A 26995-nucleotide genomic window follows, 5' to 3' on the forward strand; every position below is an offset into this window, starting at 1 on the left:
TTTAACACTGGAATGGAGCTAAGAAAGGGAAGCTAGACACTGTGAGTCAGGGATTGCCCTTAGGAAATATTATGTCCAGTGAAGTCCAGTGCAACCCCACATCCACTCTAGTGCATTTATGAGTCATAGACAAGTACACACACCCACACACATGTACATTCATATCCATTGACAGGTTTCTAATGGCCATGACCTGTCACAGCAGATACACAGCAGATACTGTAGATCTGAAGTTGTATTTGGTTGAGAAGGACTGGGAATGTCAGTGGAGTTCATGAAGACTTTACACCTAAATCAAAACATTATCTCCGCGCTCCTAGGCAAAGTGCTGAACATTACATATGGGATGAATTATCCAAAACACAACACTGTGTGCACCCACTATCAATTTGCTTCACAACTCCAACCATGTGAATGCTGTGAGGAAAAGGATATTTGGTGTTTACATATCCAACTATCCTCTGCATTAGATTTAGATATCAACCGTGGATAGAATAGTGTGAATCTGTGAACATATGCTATCCCATTTGAAAACTAATCCACTTATATCTGCAGGAGGCATTAATAAATCAAAGAGAAAGCTTTTAAAGCTTTAACCCCCATGCATTATGCAACTCAAACACATGCAAATGCACTGCTGTGACACTCCATTGTAAGCATTGTTTCATTAAAAAGGCAATTAGGCATAATGAAGCTCACAACCCACTTAAAAATAAAACTTCAAGAGGGTGTCCGACTGAATTTATATGGTCTGACAATCACCTTGATGCAAGTAATAAACCATTCGCTTGGTGTGAGGTTCAGTTATTACTCAAAAGTAAATACAAATTTAAAGGCCCAATGCAGCCGTTTTTTTATCTCAATATCAAAACATTTCTGGGTAGCAATTAAGTACCTTACTGTGATTATTTTCAGTTACAATGGTCAAAAAGAAACAAAAATAGATTCTTAGCAAAGAGCAATTTCTCAAGCAACAATTTTACAAGGATTGTCTGGAAGTGGTCTGACTGGGGAGGGGAAAACTGAAAACTACCTGTCATTGGCAGAGAGGTTTGCAACTCTTTCTTAAAACTCCATCCCACCAAAACAGGCTGACATTTCTTTTCAAACAGCTCTTACACTAAAATGGCATTATCATAATTTTTACAATTTCACAGTATTATTCCAACCTCATCATGCTCCCGAGTGGCGCAGCGGTCTAAGGCACTGCATCTCAGTTCAAGAGGTGTCACTGTAGTCCCTGGTTTGAATCCAGCCTGCATCACATCTGGCTGTGATTGGGAGTCCCATAAGGCGGCGCACAATTGATCCAGCGTCGTCCAGGTTTGGCCGGGGTAGACCGTCATTGTAAATAAGAATTTGTTCTTAACTGACTTGCCTAGTTAAATAAAGATACAATTTAGGAAATCATGTTTTTGACTGCACTGGGCCTTTGAAACTACAAATTGTCAATATGTTCTGCGGCTTATCATCCCAATCCTTGGCTGTGGTTAGTAGAGAAAGAAGCGAGAGTAGCTCGGATGAGAGAGCCACACCAGGGGAAGAGATGAGACACATTGTGATGGCCATGAGTGACATTGCATGGAGGACGTGTACCTCCCAGATAGCGATGGCAGCCATTTGTTCATTAAAGCATCCAACATTCGTCCCATAGCAGCTGCCTATTTAAATAAATATGCAAATTACTACATTTCTAGTCAAAGGCTTCTTTTGACTTCAACAAGGTTTCTAAATAACCCAAGGGACACAATTCTTTCCATTTGAATAGACCCACCTGTCAGCGACTTGAAATTAACATGTAAAAATTGTTTGAAGTTCCCACTTGTTCGGTGCTACTATCTTTCTCTCAGATATGGTGGTGAGGAGGAAGAGAGAGAAGAGAGGGAACATCATCTTCACTTTAAAGGTTAATGCAATTATGCGATCAGTCCCCCCTCTCCCCAAAAGCACAGCAGTCAACTAATAAAGAGCGTGGGGCTTTAATGCACACAACCGTTTTAATGGCCTGCAGCAGTCATCATTTGGTAAACAGAGCTGGAAAATTCATCCAAACCGAACAACATAAATAAAATGGCAACTGAATCAAATGGATGAGGAAATTGCTACAGCTTGGCAAAAGACAAGACGCTTCAGATAAAAATGTCTAAACCAATTATTGCCTCACTTGCATATAAATATTCAGGTGTCCGCAGCATCCTTTCTGGTTTTTGTTTTGTTTTTCTACCCAGTCATCAGTTCAGTTCATGGAAAAGCTCTTGGAATAAATGTAAAAATATATCCCTTTCAAACACAGGAACAGTCTGAATGGGTAGAAATATTCTGTGTATTTGGTTCACAGCCAAGCTGTTAAGAGTGAAAGGTTGCTGGTTCGAATCCCCGAGCTGACTAGGTGAAATATCTGAGCACAGCACTTAACCCCAATTGCTCCTGGAAGTTGCCCTGGATAAGAGCGTCTGCTAAATGACTAAAATGTAAATGTAAACTGACAGTACAAAACATTAAGAACACCTTCCTAATACCCAGTTGCACCCCCCTCCCTTTGCCCTCAGAACAGACTCAATTCGTCAGGGCATGGACTCTACGAGGTGTCGAAAGCATTCCAAAGGGATGCTGGCCCATGTTGACCCCAATACTTCCACAGCTTCCCAGAGTGTCAAATGTGCTTGATGTCCTTTGGGTGGTGGACCATTCTTGATACACACAGGAAACTGTTGAAAAATACAGCAGCATTGCCATTCTTGACACACTCAAACCGGTGCGCCTGGCACCTACTACCATACCCCCTTCAAAGGCACTTAAATATTTTGTCTTGCCCATTCACCCTCTGTATGGCACAAATACACAATCCATGTCTGAAGACTGAAAAAATATTCTTTAACCTGTCTCCTCCCCTTCATTTACACTGATTGAAGTGGATTTAAAAAGTGACATCAATAAGCTTTCATGTGGATTCACCTCGTCAGTCTATGTCATGGAAAGAGCAGGTGTTCCTAATGTTTTGTACACTCAGTGTAAATGTAGGTGTGCTCTGCACACAACCTTTGCCCTTAGAACACAGCCAAGACATGGATATCAAAGCTCAACTACAACTCTCAGTACAGGGATGGATTCCATGCCAGTGTAATGTAAAGCAGCCCAGGAACACCTGCTGTACATTTCTAAGCAAACACAATTTGCTTGGTGGGTCTTGGCAGATATGTCTCAATTTCCCTCCCTACACATGCTCCCTCTGTGTGAGCAACCGCTGCTTTCACATTCAGGGGTAAACTGAGAAACAGCATGTTTCAAAAGACAGTGCTTTGATTTACTTTGCCTTTCCCAGCAGGCAATGTGACAATACAGCACAGCGATAATACTACAAGGATTTCTCTAATAAAAAATCAACACACAGACTGCTGATATGCCAAATGATGAATAATGAACTACGGAATCAAAGCAAAAAGAGAAAATGACAAGTATTGAATACCACTACAGTCTATTGATTCATGAATATTTAATTACTTGCTGTGGCTATTCAAGGACAAATAGATGGCTGTAACGTTAGGACTAGGCCCTATTTTTTAAAATCTGCATTACAATATATGGACTAAATAAAGGTTAATATTCAAATTATTTATACACTTTTTTTCATCTGCTCAAAACTTTTATCATGGTATTTATTTTATGGAAGACAGCATCCCACAGTGCAAAAATTGGTTGAATCAATGTTATTTCCACATCATAAAAAAAATCTATGTGATAATGTTGAGTCAACGTAAAAAACTGATTCGCAAAAAGTCATCAACGTCATCAAAGCGAATTTTGTGATTTTTTTCACCCAACTTTTAACCTGAATCCAATGACATGGTGACATTTGTTGTTGATTTCACGATGAATTCACATTGGTTGACAACTCAACCAAATGTAAATCAAAACTAGACGTTGGAATGACGTCTGTGACCAGTGGGTCTCTGTAAGGAGTAGTAAAGTGTCTTCTCCCATTTCTTGCTCATCTTACAGGTGGTGCACTGGGATGCAGCAACCGGTGGTAATGGTGAAAGTGCAGACATCCAACATCTGTACAGGCATCTGTTAGCAGCCTCATCTGTGTCCTGCCACCGTGTTACCCAGACCCTTAGCAGGACAAAGGTACTTCAACAGTAATGACGCGTCCCCAATGAGCAGCCAGCCAGCCAGCCAGCCAGCCAGCCAGCCAGCCAGCCAAGGCAAGCAGGCCAGGAGGCTGAGGCTAGATAGAAAGGGAGCCAGGGAAGACCACAGTCATGTGGTGAGGATTTAACTACAGTAGACCAGGAGACCAGGATCATGGACAGCGACTCACTGCTGTGATTTAGATTCTGGCCAGCCTACATTACTAACACAAATCAACTGAGTAAAGAAACTATTCTCTATTATCATGGAAACAATCATATCGTCATTATGCATTATGCAGCTACGAAGAAAAGGCAGAGAAGAAGCTGCATGCTCTTAATGGCATTTTAATGCTTATTGAATCAATTCTCCTCTTCTCTGGTTTCTGAGAGGAGTATTTTAATGATAGAATCCTAGTCACGTGAGGCCTTTGCTAGCTGCAGGTGTTGACACTGGAGTCGTTACTATCGATAATGATATGAGACATTAAAGACAGGTTGGTGTGTAATGATAAGCCACATGCTGGTCGGCATGCTGAGTGCTAGACATCTGAAGTGATTACTAAAGATGATGACACAGGCCCCCCAGTGACAGGCTGAAGTGAGAGTGATGATAGAGTCTAGAGAGGGGAGTGAATTTGCCTCACACTAACACGGCAGCCATGTCTTGTTCACGTGATACGAGACCGGTAAGGAGGGTTCAAGAGCCTCTGCTTTCTGTACCAGTGACAAGCGTTAAGAACAGAATCATGCACGCAATAATATATGCAGTATTATCATTATGTTTATATCAATTTCTGAGTGATTTGTAATATATATCTTAGATACTGTTATTGTTTACTTGGACATTCTCTTGGCTTTATAGTTTCAGCTTCCACTAACTAAGTTCCTATTAATCCTAGACCTCATTGTCAAATCCTTATCTGAAAACAAACAAAGCAACTTTTGAATGCCTTATCTATTCAATCTCTCTAACTCTCTCCCTGGTTGTGCTCTACTTGTTGTGCTCTACTTGACACAAATACACATAAACCCACGCATGCAGACACACACCATATACAGTCAGGTTGGAGTCATTAAAACTCGTTTTTCAACCACTCCACAAATGTCTAGTTAACAAACTATAGTTTTGTATCACAATTCCAGTGGGTCAGAAGTTTACATACACTAAGTTGACCGTGCCTTTAAACAGCTTGGAAAATTCCAGAAAATTCCATCATGGCTTTAGAAGCTTCTGATAGGCTAATTGACCTCATTTGAGTCATTTGGAGGTGTACCTGTGGATGTATTGCAAGGCCTAACTTCAAACTCAGTGCTTCTTTGCTTGATATCATGGGAAAATCAAAAGAAATCAGCCAAGACCTCAGAAAAAAATTGTGGACCTCCACAATTCTGGTTCATCCTTGGGAGAAATTTCCAAACGCCTGAAGGTACCACGTTCATCTGTACAAACAATAGTATGCAAGTATAAACACCATGGAACCACGCAGCCATCACACCGCTCAGGAAGTTCTGTCTCCTAGAGATTAATGTACTTTGGTGCGAAAAGGGAAAATCAATCCCAGAACAACAGAAAGGACCTTGTGAAGATGCTGGAGGAAAGAGGTACAAAAGTATCTATATCCACAGTAAAACAAGTCCTATGTCGACATAACCTGAAAGGCCGCTCAGCAAGGAAGAAGCCACTGCTCCTTAACAGCCATAAAAAAGCCAGACTACGGTTTGCAACTGCACATGGGGACAAAGACCTTACTTTTTGGAGAAATGTCCTCTGTTCTGCTGAAACAAAAATAGAACTGTTTGGCCATAATGACCATTGTTATGTTTGGAGGCAAAAGGGGGGGGGGGCTTGCAAGCAGAAGAACACCATCCCAACTGTGAAGCACGGGGTGGCAGCATAATGTTTTGGGAGTCCTTTGATGCAGGAGGGACTGGTGCACTTTACAAAATAGATGGCATCATGAGGGAGGACAATTACGTGGATATATTGAAGCAACATCTCAAGACATCAGTCAGGAAGTTAAAGCTTGGTCGCAAATGGGTCTTCCAAATGGACAATGACCCCAAGCATACTTCCAAAGTTGTGGAAAAATGGCTTAAGGACAACAAAGTCAAGGTATTGGAGTGGCCATCAAAAAGCCCTGACCTCAATCCTATAGAAAATGTGTTCGCAGAACTGAAAAAGCGTGTGCGAGCAAGGAGGCCTACAAACCTGACTCTGTCAGGAGTAATGGACCAAAATTCACCCAAATTATCGTGGGAAGCTTGTGGAAGGCTACCCGAAACGTTTGACCCAAGTTAAACAATGTAAAGGCAATGCTACCAAATACTAATTGAGTGTATGTAAACTTTTGACCCACTGGGAATGTGATGAAAGAAATAAAAGCTGAAATAAATAATTCTCTCTACTATTATTTTGACATTTCACATTCTTAAAATAAAGTGGCGATCCTAACTGACCTAAGACAGGGAATTTTAATAGGATTAAATGTCAGGAAATGTGAAAAACTGAGTTTAAATGTATTTGGCTCAGGTGTATGTAAACTTCCGACTTCAACTGTATATTATCAACACCGGGGGCCTCTGAGGACTTTGTGCACTCATTAGACCTTCAAATTCGGCGCAAAATTCCGCAGCATCTAAAGAGGAAACTAAGAGAGGGAATACAGAGAAGCTCCTATTAAAATAATAAGGATGTACTGTGTAGAACTCAACTCTGGACCTCGAAGCCAGTTCTACTGCGTTTTTTCGTTGTTCCCCACTAATCAAGGACTGATTTAGACCTGGGACACCAGGTGTGTGCAAATAATTATCAGGGAGAACAGAAAACCCGCAGGCTCCAGACCTCATAGGATAAGAGTTGAATACCCATGGTGTAGAGGATGGGGTGTTCTGTGGTCACTCTCTGAACTGTGTGACAGTCATGACTTATTGATTCACCTCATACTGATCCAGGATCATCTGCAGAGAGAGGGTACATTACACTCACTCACCAATACTGGGGTATCCAGGGGTGGAGGGGTCTCCCCCAGGGTTCAGGGTGACCCCAAAGGCTTTGTGCCACAGACTCTGGTCACTGGGGCTGTCACAGGGGTCCATGTAGAGGAGTACACCCCCAAAACCCATCTCTGCCAGGAAGGAAATCTGTGGAGAGAAATATACACAGCAGTCTTATAAAATGGTTCTATTCTACAATAGACAGAGGCAATACTAGAGAGAAACAGATTCAGTCACATACAGAAAACAGACGGACTATTATTCCTCCACACAGGCTAACCCATATTCTTAGCATCTCAATACTGTATATTCCTCCACACACGCTAACCCATATCCTTAGCATCTCAATAATGTATCACATTGACACCAAGATAGCTTTGACAGATACAGACAGACATTTCCATGTACATCAATGTGGACAGTGCCCTAGAGATGGAGCTATAGCACTGAAATGCATTGATCATATAACCCGGATGCTGGAGGAGAGTGGCACATTACTTTAAGGGAGCAGGTATGTGGAAATGTAGTTTAAACCAGAGGTCATCTGTGACATTTGATGTACAGAAGGAATAACAGTAACACCCAGAATAAAATATTCACTAGGACACGTGCACATACTCATGGGCGTGCACGTATCAGAAACATTTTTGCTATTTTCACAGCAGGAATTATGAGCGCAATAGCTGGCGGTGGTACAAAAGGGCTAGGTTTTGATGAATAAATCAATTGTAAAGTGAGACAAGGTCTTGGCCACTCACTGGCCGATCAACGCGTTTCATGGCTTAATACTGCAAGCCTTTGTCTCAAGCTCTGTAGGTTATTGACGGCCATTGCATTGTCATCAACTCCAATACGGCAGGGGGCACAACATATTATTGTCCAAGTATATTGTGAATTGATACAATACAGTTTATTAAATAGCATTGGATACAGTAAGGACAAATAACAACAGTAAAACAAATTATGTTGCTCAATATGTTTGGAGTGTTGACAGTCAAGATAGTTGCAATAGGATCAACGAGGATAGGACTATACATGTCTTTACGCATTGCACTTCTCCTCAAATAAAAAATACTAGGTTCCTCTAATGTAATTGGATATGTGATGTACGTTCTCAATAAGCAGGATATACAGTTGAAGTCGGAAGTTTACATACACCTTAGCCAAATACATTTAAACTCAGTTTTTCACAATTCCTGACATTTAATCCAAGTAAAAATACCCTGTTTTAGGTCAGTTAGGATCACCACTTTATTTTAAGAATGTGAAATGTCAGAATAATAGTAGAGAGAATGATTTACTTCAGCTTTTATTTCTTTCATCACATTCCCAGTGGGTCAGAAGTTTACATATACTATTGGAGTGTTTGGTAGCATTGCCTTTAAATTGTTTAATTCTTGTCAATAGGGGGGCGCCATTTCGACTTTGTAAAAATTCGTTCCCAAATTAAACTGCCTCGTACTCAATTCTTGCTCGTACAATATGCATATTATTATTACTATTGGATAGAAAACACTCTCTAGTTTCTAAAACCTTTTGAATTATATCTGTGAGTAAAACAGAACTCAAGTTGCAGCTAACTTCCTGTCAGGAAGTGAGAAATCTGAAATCGAGGATCTGTTTTTCTCCCTGCCTATACATGGGCATGAAACGTAAGAGTCTACGTGCACTTCATAGACCTTCCCCTGGATGTCAAGAGGCTGTGAGAAAAGAAATGTTGTGTTTATCTTGGTCTGAAGTGGAATACAGGCTCTTTGTATAACGTGTCCCTCATTTCCGGTACTCTGAGGAGCGCGCGGTGGACAGGCAGTGCACCTCCTTGCACAAAGGCGGAGGTAGCGGTCCTGCTGCTGGGTTGTTGCCCTCCTACGGCCTCCTCCACGTCTCCTGATGTACTGGCCTGTCTCCTGGTAGCGCCTGCATGCTCTGGACACTACGCTGACAGACACAGCAAACCTTTTTGCCACAGTTCGCATTGATGTGCCATCCTGGATGAACTGCACTACCTGAGCCACTTGTGTGGGTTGTAGACTACGTCTCATGCTACCACTAGAGTGAGAGCACCGCCAGCATTCAAAAGTGACCAAAACATCAGCCAGGAAGCATAGGAACTGAGAAGTGGTCTGTGGTCACCACCTGCAGAATCACTCCTGTTTTGGGGGGTGTCTTGCAAATTGCCTATAATTTCCACCTTTTGTCTATTCCATTTGCACAACAGCATGTGAAATTTATTGTCAATCAGTGTTGCTTCCTAAGTGGACAGTTTGATTTCACAGAGGTGTGATTGACTTGGAGTTACATTGTGTTGTTTCAGTGTTCCCTTTATTTTTTTGAGCAGTGTATATATATATGTGTATGTATGTATATGGGTGTGTGTGTGTGTGTGTGTGTGTGTGTGTGTGTGTGTGTGTGTGTGTGTGTGTGTATGTAAACTCAGCAAAAAAAGAAACATCCCTTTTTCAGGACCCTGTCTTTCATGTAAACTTCCGACTTCAACTGTAAATGTAATATTTACGTTTGTATTTTTTTATTCATTTGCAAAAATGTTTAAAAACCTGTTTTTGCTTTGTCATTATGGGGTATTGTGTGTAGATTGCTGCGGGAAAATAACAATTGAATCCGTTTTAGAATAAGGCTGTGATGTAACAAAATGTTGATAAAGTCAAGGGGTCTGAATACTTTCTGAATGCACTGTATACATTTACAACAAAATATATTGGGGATCTGAAATGATGCAGAAAATAAAATTAATGGAAGCTACAATCTATCTGCAATATTAACGCTAATCTACCCCCTAATTTTTTTTGTAATAATAATAAGTTACCAAGGATATTCCTTCACCATAAGAATGAGAAAGGAAGGAAACATATGCAAGTCTCCTTATGGCTGCTTTTACAAGTATTAGAACGACTACATATGATCTCTTGATACTATTTCAACCTGCGAAGCATAATTTAACCACATACCTGAAAGCTGTTCACTTTGTCTGTAATTGCTCTCATTGGCACAAAAAGTACTCATTGAGTGCGAACTCTAAACCCAGACTGCCTGTCTCATTGAAATGGTAAATCAGGATACTTTAATGCAGCACTCTGCATTACTTTGCAATGTGAACATTAGTTCTCCCTCTCCATCATTCACCAGAACCACAAATTAACAGACATCGACATCTATTAGTCCATGTACCTAATATAGATAGAAAGGACCACTTCTATTATATCTGCCATTTCCTCTTACTGTTTAAGAGTGGAATTGGTAGGAAAGGACCGTAATGTCAAGCACGGCACCTTCACACTTTTCTCAGTCCATGAGGGCATTGGACATAAATGCATATAACCCTTGCCATGCAATGTGCCAATTCCACCTGATACTGCAGGCTTCACAATCTAATCACATCTCTGGTGTTGGGTGTTCGAAGACAAGCATCCTCCATGCTCAATCATTTAGAGCTCAATGTCTGGGGCTAATGAGAGAGAAGCTGCCAATGAATGGTAATCACAGCCTGGAAGTGAGGCTTAGATACAGTGGGGTCCATAATCAGTGGCACCTTTGATAAAGACGAGCAAAAAAATACTGTGTAAAAATAAATAATACAAATCCTGAGCTATATTGTATGATAAATTTTTTGGGGAAACAATATTATTTTATACTAATAATACCATTTCTCAGAGAAATAGATTTTGCTTAACAAGTCATAAAAAAAATCTCAAAAACATAGGGGTCAAAATTATTGCCACCCCTGTTTAGGGCTAGGCCCCTTTTTTCTCCACTTCCTGTCTGAATGACGTGCCCAAAGTAAACTGCCTGTAGCTCAGGGCCTGAAGCCAGGATATGCATATAAGTGGTACGATTGGAAAGAAAACACTTTGAAGTGTGTAGAAATGTTAAAATAATGTAGCAGAATATAACACCAATAGATATGGTAGGAGAAAATCAAAAGAAAAACCAAACAGATTTATTTTGTTTTGAGAGACCATCCTCGTAGAAATGCAAGAGAAAGGTCATATTGAGAATTAGCTACCTGGATGCAATTCATATGGCTTCCACAGGGTGTCAGCAGTCTATGTTCAAGGTTTCAGTTTTAGCAGAAGGACACAGTCTTGGAAATTCGTGTTTGCGCACGCTATGAAGACATTACGCACCTGCAAAATCGGTTTCCTATTGAACATACTTCTATCTGTAAGAAATATTATAGTTTTATTACATTTTAGTGTATCTGAGGAGTAAATAGAAACATATTTTGACTTGTTGAAACAAGATTTAGGGGTAGATTTTCGCATTCCTTTCTCTGCAAGTTGAACGAGTGGATTACTCAAATCGATGGCGCTAACTAAACAGACTTTTTGGGATATAAAGAAGGATTTGATCTAACAAAACGAAACTACATGTTATAGCTGGGACCCTTTCGATGACAAATCAGAGGAAGATTTTCAAAAAGTAAGTGAATATTTTATCGTTATATGTGAATGTATGAAACATGTGCCGGTGGAAAAATATTGTTACGTGGGGCGCCATCCTCAAACAATCGCATGGCATGTTTCGCTGTAATAGCTACTGTAAATCGGACAGTGCAGTTAGATTAACAAGAATTTAAGCTTTCATCCGATATAAGATATGTACCTAAATGTTTAAAATCCATAATATTTATGATTATTTATTTGAATTGCGCGCCCTCCGGTTTCCCCAGAAGATGTCCCGCTAGCGGGTCTCCTATCCTTATTAACTCTAGCACCCTCCCACTGGGCAAAGAAGTCAGTTTAACGTTTGGTGGAGTTATCACCATGTCATTGGATTTAGGTTAAAAATTGACTGGAAAATTACAACATTCCCTTAAATTGACTTTTTGCAAATCCAATAATTTTACCATGTTGATTCAACATCAAAACACAGATTTTGTTTGTAGAAATGACGTGTAAAAAAGTTTAATCAATCAGTTTTTACCCAGTGGGCTCACCTTAAGAGGATAACAACAGTGAGCCTTTTTCTTTTTATGAGATTGGAGAACACGTTGGGAGGGATCTTAGGCCATCCTTGATATTCTTCATCTGTGTTTATGGACTTTCCTCTTCAATTCAAACCACAGGTTTTCAATCATTTTCACCCATATCTTAAAAAATCTATGTTTTACTAGTTGTTATAGGGCCAATCAGCAGATGAAGCAATAACAAAACAACAACCCACCACTGTTTATGAAACAACCCACCATTGTTTACGGTAAAAAGCTGAGGGATGGGGTTGGAGAAATGTAATCACTCTCAAATTCATTGACAGAGCTATAGATGCAAGGACTTACCATCCATGATACCAAAATTATAGTTTTAACAATATTTTGGCCTATAGAGTGTTTGTTTACATTTATTTGTTTACAAACATTGGAGTAAAACAAGTTTATATGTTGGGTTCTGATTTTTATTTAGAATTTTTATTTAACCTTTATTTAACTAGGCAACTCAGTTTAGAACAAATGCTTATTTATGACAACCTACACCGGCCAAACCCAGATGACGCTGGGCCAATTGTGCGCCGCCCTATGGGACTCCCAATCACGGACGGTTGTGATACAGTGCAGTGTCCAATTAACAGTAGCTATTACAGTGAAACAAATACCATGCTATTGTTTGAGGAGAGTGCACAACAACAACAAAAACTTTTAGCACGGCAATTGGTTTGATACATTCACCTCTGAAGGTAAATAATGTACCTACATTCAGTAATATTGCACGGATTTGTCATCCTGAGATAAAATGTAGCATAGTTTTGTTTGATAAAATCAATTTTTATGTTCTATTGTAGGAACTGGGGTCTACAGTTTGACCCCACTGCTGTGTCTGGCTCCACACCCACCCCGTCTGGTCATCTAGATGTGTGAAAGTTAGTGTATAAGCTAATGATCTATCATGTATGACATTCCTTGGAGTGTGTAAACTTACATTTTGTAATGGCTTTCCTCCTCCTCTTCATCAGAAGAGGAGGAGCAGGGATCGAACCAAAATGCAGCTGAGTTTGTAGATATGATTTATTAACGAAAAACACGAACTCGACTAATACACTAACAAAACAAATAAACGGTGTAGACAGACCTAGACGACGAACTTACATAAAACATGAAGAACGCACGCATAGAGAAAATAGGCTACACAAAATGAACGAAGAACAAACAAACCGAAAACAGTCCTGCGTGGTGTACAGACACAGACACAGGAGACAATCACCCACAACGAACACTGTGAAAACACCTACCTAAATATGACTCTTAATTAGAGGAACGCCAAACACCTGCCTCTAATTAAGAGCCATACCAGGCAACCCATAAACCAACATAGAAACAGAAAACATAGAATGCCCACCCAAACTCACGTCCTGACCAACTAACACATATAACAAACTAACAGAAATAGGTCAGGAACGTGACACATTTTTTATTACCATAGCACTTGTGTATGTTCTCTTTAGTTATGTACTTGAAAATGAATCAATTGACCAATTCGGCACATTTGGGCAAACTCATGGCAGACTTACTCATGTTTTTTGGTTTGTATTATCTTTTACCAGATCTAATGTGTTATATTCTCCTACATTAATTTCACATTTCCACAAACTTCTAAGGATTCCTTTCAAATGGTATCAAGAATATTCATATCCTTGCTTCAGGTCCTCTGCTACAGGCAGTTAGATTTGGGTATATCATTTTAGACGAAAATTGAGAAAAAGGGTACAATCCTTAAGAGATAATTAAACTACTGTAAGCTCATAAGTTATTCTTCAAGAATCAATGAGTACACATATCATTCATTTATAAGTCCAAAAATGGATGTAGCAACTGCTGTTTGCCCCTTTAAACAACATATTTTTCACTAGGCAGATGTTTTAGTATGAAATAATATACATATTTTTTTTATTGAGTATTCAATTATAGTATTTGTAATAATTTATTTCATACAGTCTTTTTTGCTAATCTTTATCAAGGGTGCCAATAATTATGGACCCGATTGTTTAAAACCTCTACAGAGTACCTAACCCGGATCCGGGAGCACCCCCCCCCCCCCACACACTGATTAGCATCGCTAGCATAGCGTCACAATTAAATAGTAGCATCTAAATATCATTAAATCACAAGTCCAAGACACCCAATGAAAGACACAGATCTTGTGAATAAAACCACCATTTCAGATTTTTTAAATGTTTTACAGGGAAGACAAAATATGTAAATCTATTAGCTAAACACGTTAGCAAAAGACACCATTTTCTTACTCCAACAGTTTCTTACTCCATCAGGTGCTATCACCAATTCGGCTAAACTAAGATATTGATAGCCACAAACCAACAAACAAATTTATAAGATGACAGTCTGATAACATATTTATGGTATAGCATAGTTTTTTTTTTTTAAATGTGCATTTTTCAGGTATAAATCACAGTTCTACATTGCAGCTGCAATCTGATATAGTGCTGATGCAGCTAGAACAATTACAGAGACCAACGTTATATAACTAATTACTTGTCTTAAAACATTTCAGAAAAAATACACAGCGTACAGACATTGAAAGCCCAACATCTGGTGAATCCAAACAATATTTCAGATTTTTTAAATGTTTTATAGCGAAAACAAAATGTATCGCTAATTAGCATAACCAGGCCAGCCAAAACCAGCTGGACGCGCGCGACCAGTTCACATGCACGACAGATATATGAAATAACATCGTAAATTGGGTCTTACTATTGCTGGTCTTTCATCAGAATGTTGATCAAGGTGTCCTTAGTCCTGATGAGTCGTTCAATCCATTCACAATGGCAACCTCCCCTCTTCATTCAGCCTGGGTACTGGTCGACTGGCACGGTCAATTCCCAAAGTTAAAAAACTCAAAGAACGGAACACGGCAAAACTCCCGAAAAAATTCTAATAATCTGATTAAACTATATTGAAAAAACATACATTACGGTGATATGGTCACATGTAGCAAACAAACTTCGACACGGAGATAGTTTTCATCCATAACGTCAGCATAACAAAAGACAATGCCACCTCTGAAAACGCGCATCTCAGAAACCGGAAGTTGTCGGTCACGCTAAAGAAATAAGTCTTATTTCACGTCAGTACAAGATAAACAAAAAATTTCTCCTCTGACGTCTTCCAAACACCCATAGGAAGAAGTAGGAAGTGTCATTCGGGTCATAGGTGGCGTGACCATATATAGGCAGAGCTTTGAAGCGAGCATACACATCTTGCAATCTTTTTCAGGCTCAGGGAAAGTGCTGTGAAATGACCTGTGTTTGACTCAGAGACTCAATTGGAACGGTTTTAGAAACCACAGCTTGTTTTCTATCCAATGCTATATGGTTATATGCATATAGTAACAGCAATAATTGAATAAGAGGCAGTTTAGTCTGTAGAGGCAATTATGCTAATGCGAAATAGCACCCCCTGTATTCTCAAGAAGATATCTGACCCTTACATGACAGGGAAAAGGCTGGTGGGAGAGAGATATCAATGGGGCTTCCCATCCGTGTCATCTACTATAGTGCATGATCAGCTTGATAAGGACTCTTTAGTGTTTATTAAAAACATCTAGACATTGTAGATTATGTTATGTTGCGTTACGATTATCCAATAGGGTGAGTATAGAATAGAACCTTACGGAGTATGAGCGGGCAGTCACTTTAAAAATCTATTATCCTTCCCTAGCAAATGACGCCTCGTGTTGTGTTTGTCATTATAATTCAAACAAGATGTTAAATGATCCAAACATCAATATAATTTTGCCTGTTAACTTGCTTTTGTCAGAAAGGAGAGTGGCTTGACACAGCATAAACTACTATACCTCTTACAGACTATGTAGTATGATCAAAGTGCATACAGTAGCTGTACATTCTGCACCTGTCTTATGCTATCCCATCCATCAACACCATATGGTATATAACAGTCCTCCCACAGATGTAGGATCTTAAATTTGACCTACAGTCAGTGGCCAGTGTATTAGGTACACCACCCCATTCATGAAAATGGTTCGCTCCTACAGACAGTGAGTCACGTGGCCATGGTTTGCTATATAAAGCAGGCAGACAGGCATTGAGGCATTCAGTTACTGTATGATTGATCGTTAGAATGGGTTAAACGAGTGACCTAAGCAACTTTGAGCATAGTTTAACCGTCAGTGCCAGGCGTGCCGGTTCCAGTATCTCAGAAACGGCCGGCCTCCTGGGCTTTTCACACACCGCAATGTCTAGGGTTTACAGATAATAGTGAGACAAACAAAAAACATCCAGTCAGCGGCAGTCCTGTGGGCAAAAACAGCTTGTTGATGAGAGAGGTCGAAGGAGAATGGCATGAATCGTTCAGGCTAACAGGCAGGCCACAAACAGGAAAATAATGGAGCAGTAAAACAGCGGTGTGCTGAACGGCATCTCGGAACGCACAACTCGTCGGTCCTTGGTCACAGATGGGTTATTGCAGCAGATGACCACACCAGGTTCCACTCCTATCAGCTAAAAACAAGAAGAAGTGACTCCAGTGGATCACCAACACTGGACAATTGAGGAGTAGAAAAACATTGCCTGGTTCGATGAATCCCGGTTCCTGTTGTGTCATGCTGGTGGCAGAGTCAAGATTTGGCATAAGCAGCATGAGTCCCCAAAGAATTCTGACTGTTCAGGAAGCAAAAGGTGGTCCGACCCGGTACCAGATGGGTGTAGCTAATAAACTGGCCACTGAGTGTATATTGTCACAACAAAATAATCCTGCCGCAACATGACTTTAATGTTTAATCCATAATGTTGCTTGATCGGTGGTTGGGCTATTAGCTGACCAAAAGTAGGACACATAAAATGTGCAATACTGTAACCGTGTTTTAGTGTGGGGTTTCAGTGGATTTATGTAAATCACGAAGCTGATCAGCATTTCCTGCAGTGCAGGAAAATTCTCAGCAACAAAAGAGTGATCAAATTAAGATCCTACATCTATAGTGGATAACACGTGAATGGGATACTGATCAGGAAGCTTTTAGCTCAGAATCTCAGGATTATTGCACCTCTGATGAATAAATAAAGGTTTCTAAATGGCAAGGTAGAAGCCAGACTATTTTCCAGTAAATAAAAGTACAATTACTGTTGCGTAAACATTTTTTTTTACCTATAATGAAATATGATACATTTTTCAATCAGGCTGTAAGTGGTCTATAAAAGTCAGCAATAACACCAAATAGAACTTGATTTTGAGAAGATAGCACTGCAAGAATTGCTGCAAGTACATGATGAAGTGGAACATTTTTAAGCCGTTGTTATAAGATACTTTGTGAGTGGAACGCTCTATGGTGTGTGTACATGCATTTGTGCGAACATACGTGAATACACTAGTAAACAACTGAACATAGAGTACATTTCTAATATTTCCTGTTGAGTTTTATGTTATCAAGTTGTACTCTACTCTAAAACTGATCCTCATGGACTGAATGTGCACAAGTGGAGGCTACTGAGGGGAGGATGGCTGATAATAATGGCCGGAATGGAGTCAATGGAATTGTATCAACCACTAGGAAACCACGTGTTTGATACCATTCCATTGACTCCATTCCAGCCATTATTTTGAGCCGTCCTCCCCTCAGCAGCATCCACTGGTGTGCACTCACTGTTAAAGATCAATAATCCTTCCCAAACAAATTATGCCAAAGTGTTGTGTGTATCATTAGAGTTTTATCAAGATTTTAAATGATGCAAAGGTCGATTTTACGTGCTGTTCAGTCAGAGACTGGAAGTGGCATTTACCTGATTTTGCCAAAAAAGGAAAGAGATTTTACAGAAAATTGAGTGTGCTGCTTTTATATTGTCAGAGAACTCTCTAATGGCGGTCTACATACAGTGCATTCGGAAAGTATTCAGACCCCTGTACTTTTTCCAGATTTTGTTAGGTTACAGCCTTATTCTACAATGTATTAAATTGTTGTTGTCTCTAATCAATCTACACACAATACCCCATAATGACAAAGCAAAAACAGGTTTTCAGAAATGTTTGCTAACTTTGTTGAAGCACCTTTGGAAGCAATTACAGCCTTGAGTCTTCTTGGATATGATGCTACAAGCTTGGAACACCTGTATTTGGGGAGTTTCTCCTATTCTTCTCTGAAGATCCTTTCAAGCACTGTCAGGTTGGATGGGGAGCTTCACTGCACAGCTATTTTTAGGTCTCTCCAGAGATGTTCGATCAGGTTCAAGTCCGGGCTCTGGCTGGGCCACTCAAGGACATTCCGAGACTTATCCCGAAGCCACTCCTGCGTTGTCTTGGCTGTGTGCTTAGGGTCGTTGTCCTGTTATAAAAGGTGAACATTCGCCCCAGTCTGAGGTCCTGAGCACTCTGGAGCAGGTTTTCATCAAAGATCTCTCGGTACTTTGCTCTGTTCATCTTTCCCTCGATCCTGACGAGTCTCCCAGTCCCTGCAGCAAAAAAAAAAACAGCATGATGCTGCCACAACCATGGATAGTGCAAGGTTTCCTACAGACGTGACACTTGGCATTCAGGCCAAAGAGTTTAATCTTGGTTTCATCAGACCAAAGAATCTTGTTTCTCATGGTCTGAGAGTCCTTTAGGTGCCTTTTGGCACACCAAGTGGGCTGTCATGTGCCTTTTACTGAGGAGTGGCTTCCGTCTGGCCACTCTACCATAAAGGCCTGATTGGTGGAGTACTCCAGATGCCTGTCCTTCTGGAAGGTTCTCCCATCTCCACAGAGGAACTCTGGAGCTCTGTCAGAGTGACCATCGGGTTCTTGGTCATCTCCCTAACCATGGCCCTTCGTCCCCAATTGCTCAGTTTGGCCAGGCGGCCAGCTCTAGGAAGTCTTGGTGGTTCTAAACTTCTTCCATGTAAGAATAACGGAGGCCAGTGTGTTTTTGGGGACCTTCAATGCTGTAGAAATGTTTTGGTACCCTTCCCCAGATCTGCGTCTCAACACAATCCTGTCTCAGAGCACTACAGACAATTCCTTCAACCTCATGCCTTGGTTTTTGCTCTGACATGCACTGTCAACTGTGGGACCTTATATAGACAGGTGTGTGCCTTTCCAAATCATGTCCAATCATTTGAATTTACCACAGGTGGAGTCCAATCAAGTTGTAGGAACATCTCATGGATGATCAAAAGAAACAGGTTGCACCTTAGCTCAATTTCCAGTCTTTTATCAAAGGGTCTGAATACTTATGGAAATAAGTTATTTCAGTTTTTTTATATATAAATTTGCAAGCATTTCTAAAAACCTGTTTTTGCTTTGTCATTAAGGGGTATTGTGTGTAGAAAACTAGAAATAAATTACATTGCCATAGCTTCCTGAAATTAGATAATATCCACTATACTGTGTATATGACTAAGGCAACAGTCCTAGCTCACAGTTAGAGGATAACACAATGAATGGCTAGGTACTGATCAGGAAGCTATTAGCCCAGTCACAACATCTCAGATTGAAAACACCTCAGATAAGTCAATCAACCTTCGCTAATTATGAAATTACCAAACACAAGGTATTCTACAGTAAAAGACAGGAGAGCATGTACAATTAGCCTACTGGTGCACATGTCCTTTATCTTATCCATTTGTAACCCGTTTCAGGAAACTAGGCATATGACGCAGGTCACAACTTCACACGAGAGCCATTTGAACGTAATCTTTTTAAAATGTTATTATCAAAATGTGTTTTTTGGCAGTAATGCCTTCTCAACCATGTGCCTTAATAACAAACTTGTATGCCATCTGGAAATACGAATAAATTGCTAAATTACAAGCCTAGTTGGTTTAGCCACAGAAAACGACAGCAACCTTCCCACTAGCTGTAACACTTGTCGTCTGGAGGAGAAGAGGAGGACCAATGAGCAGCGTGGTAAGTGTCCATATTGTTTTAATAAGAATACTGAACACTAAACAAAAACAATTAAACGACAAACGAACAGTCCTGTACGGTGAAGCAAAACACAGAACAGAAAATAATCACCCACAACACACAATGACAAACAGGCTACCTAAATATGGCTCTCAATCAGAGACAACGACTGACACCTGCCTCTGATTGAGAACCAAACTAGGCCCAACACATAGAAATCTACCAACAGAACAAAACATAGAAAAACAACATAGAATGCCCACCCCAACTCACGCCCTGACCAAACTAAAATAAAGACATAAAAAAGGAACTAAGGTCAGAAAATGACACTAGCCATGATTGGTTGAGATAATGAGTGGGCTGGACTTGCTGAGAGGTGAGTTCGGATTGGTCTGCCATATAGCACGCTTCTGTCTGTTTGAGCTGGTTAGCACGTGTAGGTAATCATGTCTAATGCGGCTTAAAAATATATATATATTGCTTAGTATAAGTGCATAAGTGTTGCTCTCCACTTTCTGGAGGACCTAATTTTGAAATCAGTGGAATTAGAGTGGAATTAGAGTATGATAGCTAAGGAGATGGAGAAAACACCTGTCTCTGGATTGCATCTTCAAACTAACAATGGCATCTGTGACAGGGAGAAGCATCCAGCCATGATGTATACAGGTAAGATAGTCAAGCTAGCAAAATTTTCAGATATTACGCATTTCTAATTTTGACATATAGTATTTTAATTTCAAGTTAAAGTGAACTTTTATCTAGCTAGCTATTGTTAGCTGGCCGGCTCGCTAGCTAACGTTATGTGTATGATATTATTATTCGTATCGCAGAGCCATGCCATGCTGTTTTTAGGACAGAATGCTCAGGTCAACCCATAAAGAGATTGGTGGAGCTAAAGCTTAAGAGGGTGTGAACAATCCTGAATGGGTGTAGACAAAGAAGAGCTCTCCAGTAGGTAACAAAAACAATCACAGTCCATTTTCTCAAAAGTGAGGTTATAAGTTTATCAACTTTCAAAGCAGAATTACTTTCCCATTGTTCCTCGAATGCAGTGTATGATATATCATTTTGTAGCTCTGTGTCTCTGCTTTTATCCAATGTAAAAAAACACAATTTCAAATTTTGCTACATAATCAAATAAAATAACATTTTATTTGTCACATACACATGGTTAGCAGATGGTTAGCAGATGTTAATGCGAGTGTAGCGAAATGCTTGTTCCGTCAATGCAGTAATAACCAACGAGTAATCTAACCTAACAATTCCACAACTACTACATTATACACACAAGTGTAAAGGGATAAAGAATATGTACATAAAGATATATGAAATAGTGATGGTACAGAACGGCATAGGCAAGATGCAGTAGATGGTATCGAGTACAGTATATACATATGAGATGAGTAATCTAGGGTACGTAAACATAAAAGTGGCATAGTTTAAAGTGGCTAGTAATACATGTATTACATAAAGATGGCAAGATGCAGTAGATGATGTAGAGTACAGTATATAAATATACATTATATTAAGTGGCATTGTTTAAAGTGGCTAGTGATACATTTTTCATCAATTTCCATCAATTTCCATTATTAAAGTGGGCTGGATTTAGGTCAGTATGTTGGCAGCAGCCACTAAATGTTTAACAGTCTGATGGCCTTGAGATAGAAGCTGTTTTTCAGTCTCTCGGTCCCAGCTTTGATGCACCTGTACAGACCTCGCTTTCTGGATGATAGCGGGGATAGCGGGGTGAACAGGCAGTGGCTTGGGTGGTTGTTGTCCTTGATGATCTTTTTGGCCTTCCTGTGACATTGGGTGGTGTAGGTGTCCTGGAGGGCAGGTAGTTTGCCCCCAGTGATGCGTTGTGCAGACCTCACTACCCTCTGGAGAGCCTTACGGTTGTGGGCGGAGCAGTTGCCGTACCAGGCGATGATACAGACCGAATCAAGGCGGTTGGTCACATTTATCAATGAGGTTGTAACTAGTCTGTGAAAATCAATAATGACACCAACACGTGTGATGTTTTGAGCGGACAGCACCAAAAATTGGGGGCATGTTAGGTAAACAAAGATACAGCATTCTAAACGATGCTGCATCTGGAGAGGAACAGATTAAATCAAGGTACTCCATGCAAATGGGATGCTCAGAGAGGCGCAACGGGTAAACACTTTCACAGTGCTGGATATGATGAGATGCTTATTCTTAATCTCCTAGTAACACCCCAACATTAAACAAAGCAGGCACAGTTCATTTTGGGTGATTACAGAGCAATGAGATTGTGAGAAAATCCTCCAAATGCATCAGTAAACTAGGTGCTCAAATTTAAGGTCACAATGTGGACCCCATTTACTGATCCTGCTACTTTTCTCTCTAAATAATCCATTGTGCAAAGTAAATATTGTGGCACTTGTTTCCAGACGGAATACCACAACAACAATAACAAGGTAACTCAGAATAAACAGGCTACCATCAGTCTTGAAACAAGGTAACTCAGAACAAACAGGCTACCATCAGTCCCGAAACAAGGTAACACAGAACAAACAGGCTACCATCAGTCCTGAAACAAGGTAACTCAGAACAAACAGGCTACCATCAGTCCCGAAACAAGGTAACTCAGAACAAACAGGCTACCATCAGTCCTGAAACAAGGTAACTCAGAACAAACAGGCTACCATCAGTCCTGAAACAAGGTAACTCAGAACAAACAGGCTACCATCAGTCCTGAAACAAGGTAACACAGAACAAACAGGCTACCATCAGTCCCGAAACAAGGTAACACAGAACAAACAGGCTACCATCAGTCCCGAAACAAGGTAACACAGAACAAACAGGCTACCATCAGTCCTGAAACAAGGTAACTCAGAACAAACAGGCTACCATCAGTCCTGAAACAAGGTAACACAGAACAAACAGGCTACCATCAGTCCCGAAACAAGGTAACACAGAACAAACAGGCTACCATCAGTCCTGAAACAAGGTAACTCAGAACAAACAGGCTACCATCAGTCCAGAAACAAGGTAACACAGAACAAACAGGCTACCATCAGTCTTGAAACAAGGTAACTCAGAACAAACAGGCTACCATCAGTCCTGAAACAAGGTAACACAGAACAAACAGGCTACCATCAGTCCTGAAACAAGGTAACTCAGAACAAACAGGCTACCATCAGTCCCGAAACAAGGTAACTCAGAACAAACAGGCTACCATCAGTCCCGAAACAAGGTAACTCAGAACAAACAGGCTACCATCAGTCCCGAAACAAGGTAACTCAGAACAAACAGGCTACCATCAGTCCTGAAACAAGGTAACTCAGAACAAACAGGCTACAATCAGTCCTGAAACAAGGTAACTCAGAACAAACAGGCTACCATCAGTCCTGAAACAAGGTAACTCAGAACAAACAGGCTACCATCAGTCCCGAAACAAGGTAACTCAGAACCAACAGGCTACCATCAGTCCTGAAACAAGGTAACTCAGAACAAATAGGCTACCATCAGTCCTGAAACAAGGTAACTCAGAACAAACAGGCTACCATCAGTCCTGAAACAAGGTAACTCAAAGTGATTTTAAAAAAGATACACTACAAAGTTTATGGTTTATCTTTTTTAAAGTAAAAACATTTAATAAAACGGACCTGGTGGTGACATAAATATTGTACTAAAAGCTACAATTGATCACTAGGCTACTTTCTCTGAATTCAAAGCATTGTCAAAAATAAAACATACAAAAAGGAACCCTTCCATTGCATTAATCACAATGAATAATGTGTCATTATCAGTAAACCATCAGCCTGACATCAGCCTGACATCGGACTGACATTGGCCTGACATCGGACTGACATCAGACTGACATCGGACTGACATCGGACTGACATCAGCCTGACATCGGACTGACATCGGCCTGACATCGGACTGACATCGGCCTGACATCAGACTGACATCAGACTGACATCGGACTGACATCGGACTGACATCGGACTGACATCGGACTGACATCGGCCTGACATCGGACTGACATCGGCCTGACATCAGACTGACATCGGACTGACATCGGACTGACATCGGACTGACATCGGCCTGACATCAGCCTGACATCAGCCTGACATCGGACTGACATCGGACTGACATCGGACTGACATCGGACTGACATCGGACTGACATCGGACTGACATCAGCCTGACATCGGACTGACATCGGACTGACATCGGACTGACATCGGACTGACATCGGACTGACATCAGCCTGACATCGGACTGACATCGGACTGACATCGGACTGACATCGGACTGACATCGGCCTGACATCGGACTGACATCAGCCTGACATCGGACTGACATCGGACTGACATCGGACTGACATCGGACTGACATCGGACTGACATCGGACTGACATCAGCCTGACATCGGACTGACATCAGCCTGACATCGGACTGACATCAGACTGACATCGGCCTGACATCGGACTGACATCGGACTGACATCGGACTGACATCGGACTGACATCGGACTGACATTGGACTGACATCGGCATGGCTGGGTTATTGGATGTGGTTCAACTCTATTCACAGTCTCTTTGAGGTTTCCTACATGTCCATGGAGCAGTCAAATACTGAACATCCATCTTAGCTAAAAATACAGAGATACAAATGATCATTGTAATAGATGAAAGACACTGAGACACAAATAAAACACAGAACTCTCTGTCAAAACACCTGTAGCAGTACTGTTTCAATGACCAACCAGTGACATGGGTAGATAGATGAAAGAATGTTGATAATACTCAGCGCTGATCTGAAGTCTAAACACACCAGCACTGACCCTTTCACTTAATTATACATTATAATTAGTGTGATTATGTGTGAGCTCCCAGCCTATATTTCCTCCCAATCAAAGGAACTGCACTAGTGCAAGCAACATTAATGAGTCATTGAGTTGTGGATAAGAGATGAAAAGGTAACTGGTCTGTTTTAGTGTTTAGTTGTTTTTTGGTGGGACTACATGATCACAGTATTTGAATATTTTGCAAATATACTGTACACACACACATTCACATACACATATAGACATGTGGTTAGCATGTACTGTAGTAAGACAGAGATGCAAAATTAACAACAATTAAGCTTCTGTACCCCACAGTCAGCAGTTCTTCCACTAAGCTGCCATGCAGAAGTCACCTTCACAGATTAAACAGGCTTCATCACAAAGTCTCAGGATCATCAATCTACATTTGGTCTATTTAAAAAATAATAAGCCACAATGACGCACACAAACTAGTTAGTACCAGTCATTCCATTCTAGCCCATTTAATGGTTGTCGCTTAGCCAGAATAAGATGCATTTTACATGATTGAATATGACTTTCGGTTTAATTACATTTGCTTTAATTGTTCAGTATGTTTGTTTGTGCAGTAGAGTGCTGTTTAATAGCAAACATCATATGAGATACTGTATTACTATCCTTTTGCTCAGACCACTGACATCTAGCCAGGCTACCCAACCACATCGCTCCGGCCAAGCGCTATGCATAGTAGCATTTCTTCTCCACGTAGCGATAGATAAAGCAGGGGCATTAAATTCAGTATGAGTCGTCAGGCTAACTGACATCACCCTGGGGGTCACACAACACATAGCAACCAGCCTGCCTCTGAATATTACACCCCGTATCTTAAAATATTAGATATTGATCGAAAATGAAATTTGATGGAAGTCCAACTTTTGATTCTTACCTTGTAAAGTAAGGGCGCTTGTCCAAGTTTTAATAGTGCAATTTGGTTGGTGACATTCATTGTAGTTCTGGCTCTTCTCATGTCCTCCAAACCTCCATACTGCACATCCACTACTACCGCCTTAAATGGAGAAAGGAGAAAATAAATATCAGGCTACTTTAAACCATTGGTACAAAAGGCAAAAATTCTGAATGGCAACTGAATCGGAAATAATAGGTGCAAACATTTTGCAAATGGCATCCACAATCACACCTGTGGCAGGGTTTGGAAGGCACAATAATGACTAATAAATGTCTGTCTGTGTGCTGGAGGAGCCAGACTGAAAGTTAAAGAAAAGTCGTGGAGTTGAGCGAGGAGTCACAGCAGCGATGTTATTTCTGAGTGGGACTCTCCTGCTGCATTACCTGGGCCCAATTCATTTTTCATGTGGCCTGGGGGCAAATGAAATGCGATGCCGGTAAGCAGAGTACATCTCGTTTGCATGAGGAGAACAGGGGAGTGGGAGATTTATCATCCTTGTCAGCATTTGCATCATAAAAGCGCTCCGTTAAACTCTACGGAACAGACACCAAATTGAAATACAGAGAGATTTCTAGTCTGACTGAGATTCTCTTTTTTCTTTCCAGAGGTAATGAAATTAACGATGTTGCTTGCCGCACTGAGCGTATTTCTTCTGTACACCAGATGAATTCTTCCCTGTTCACTATTCATCTGGCCTATGTGGTGGATGAGGGAGGCAATGTTTGTTTCTCCATCAGCCTGATTGAAAGTAGCAAAAATCCCCCAATAATGAACTATTATCATGTTGAGGAGTTAAATTGCCACCTCAATCAGGGGCTGTTATTATGCCTCAGACAGAGAGGGTGGCAACATGTCCTGCTTGAATGAGGAGCATATTCAATTCCCTCTCAATGAAATGTAAATTTAACACATCTACTGTAACATAATCATACCAGAATGAGAGCCATGCATCACATGCAACAGTAGATCATTACAAACATTATAAACACTGGGATTGTTTACTAAAAATCACCCACCTCCACAAACACACACTGCATTAATCAGCATGTCCCAGTATATGAGCTTGGTGTAGTACAAATTCATAAGGCCCTCTGTTGAGGCTTAGATGGGGGTGGACAGGGAGACTGGAAGGGGTAATCATACACCACTGGTCCAGAGAGGTATTGCTGAATTAGTAAGAATATCTATTCCCCTTGGTGCATGTCTTTGTTTGGTCTGGGTCCAGCAGGAGGCATCCTGGCACAGGCTCATGTATTTAAAAAGCTATT

General features: G+C 40.7%; 1 protein-coding gene across 4 annotated transcripts in view; it reads right to left on the minus strand.

The window, feature by feature from the left end:
• Positions 1 to 26995, minus strand: part of LOC129810541 (inactive N-acetylated-alpha-linked acidic dipeptidase-like protein 2) — a 354237-nt gene that overhangs the window by 143626 nt on the left and 183616 nt on the right. For all 4 annotated transcript variants that reach the window (XM_055861117.1, XM_055861115.1, XM_055861118.1 and 1 more), the window contains 2 exons: positions 25707 to 25826; positions 7124 to 7274 (listed from right to left, as the gene is read on the minus strand). In XM_055861117.1, coding sequence (XP_055717092.1) covers positions 7124 to 7274; positions 25707 to 25826 — 271 coding nt within the window. The remainder of the gene's footprint in view (positions 1 to 7123; positions 7275 to 25706; positions 25827 to 26995) is intronic.

This window comes from Salvelinus fontinalis, chromosome 14 (assembly GCF_029448725.1).
Source record: "Salvelinus fontinalis isolate EN_2023a chromosome 14, ASM2944872v1, whole genome shotgun sequence".
In the NCBI taxonomy this organism is placed as follows: Eukaryota; Metazoa; Chordata; class Actinopteri; order Salmoniformes; family Salmonidae; genus Salvelinus; species Salvelinus fontinalis.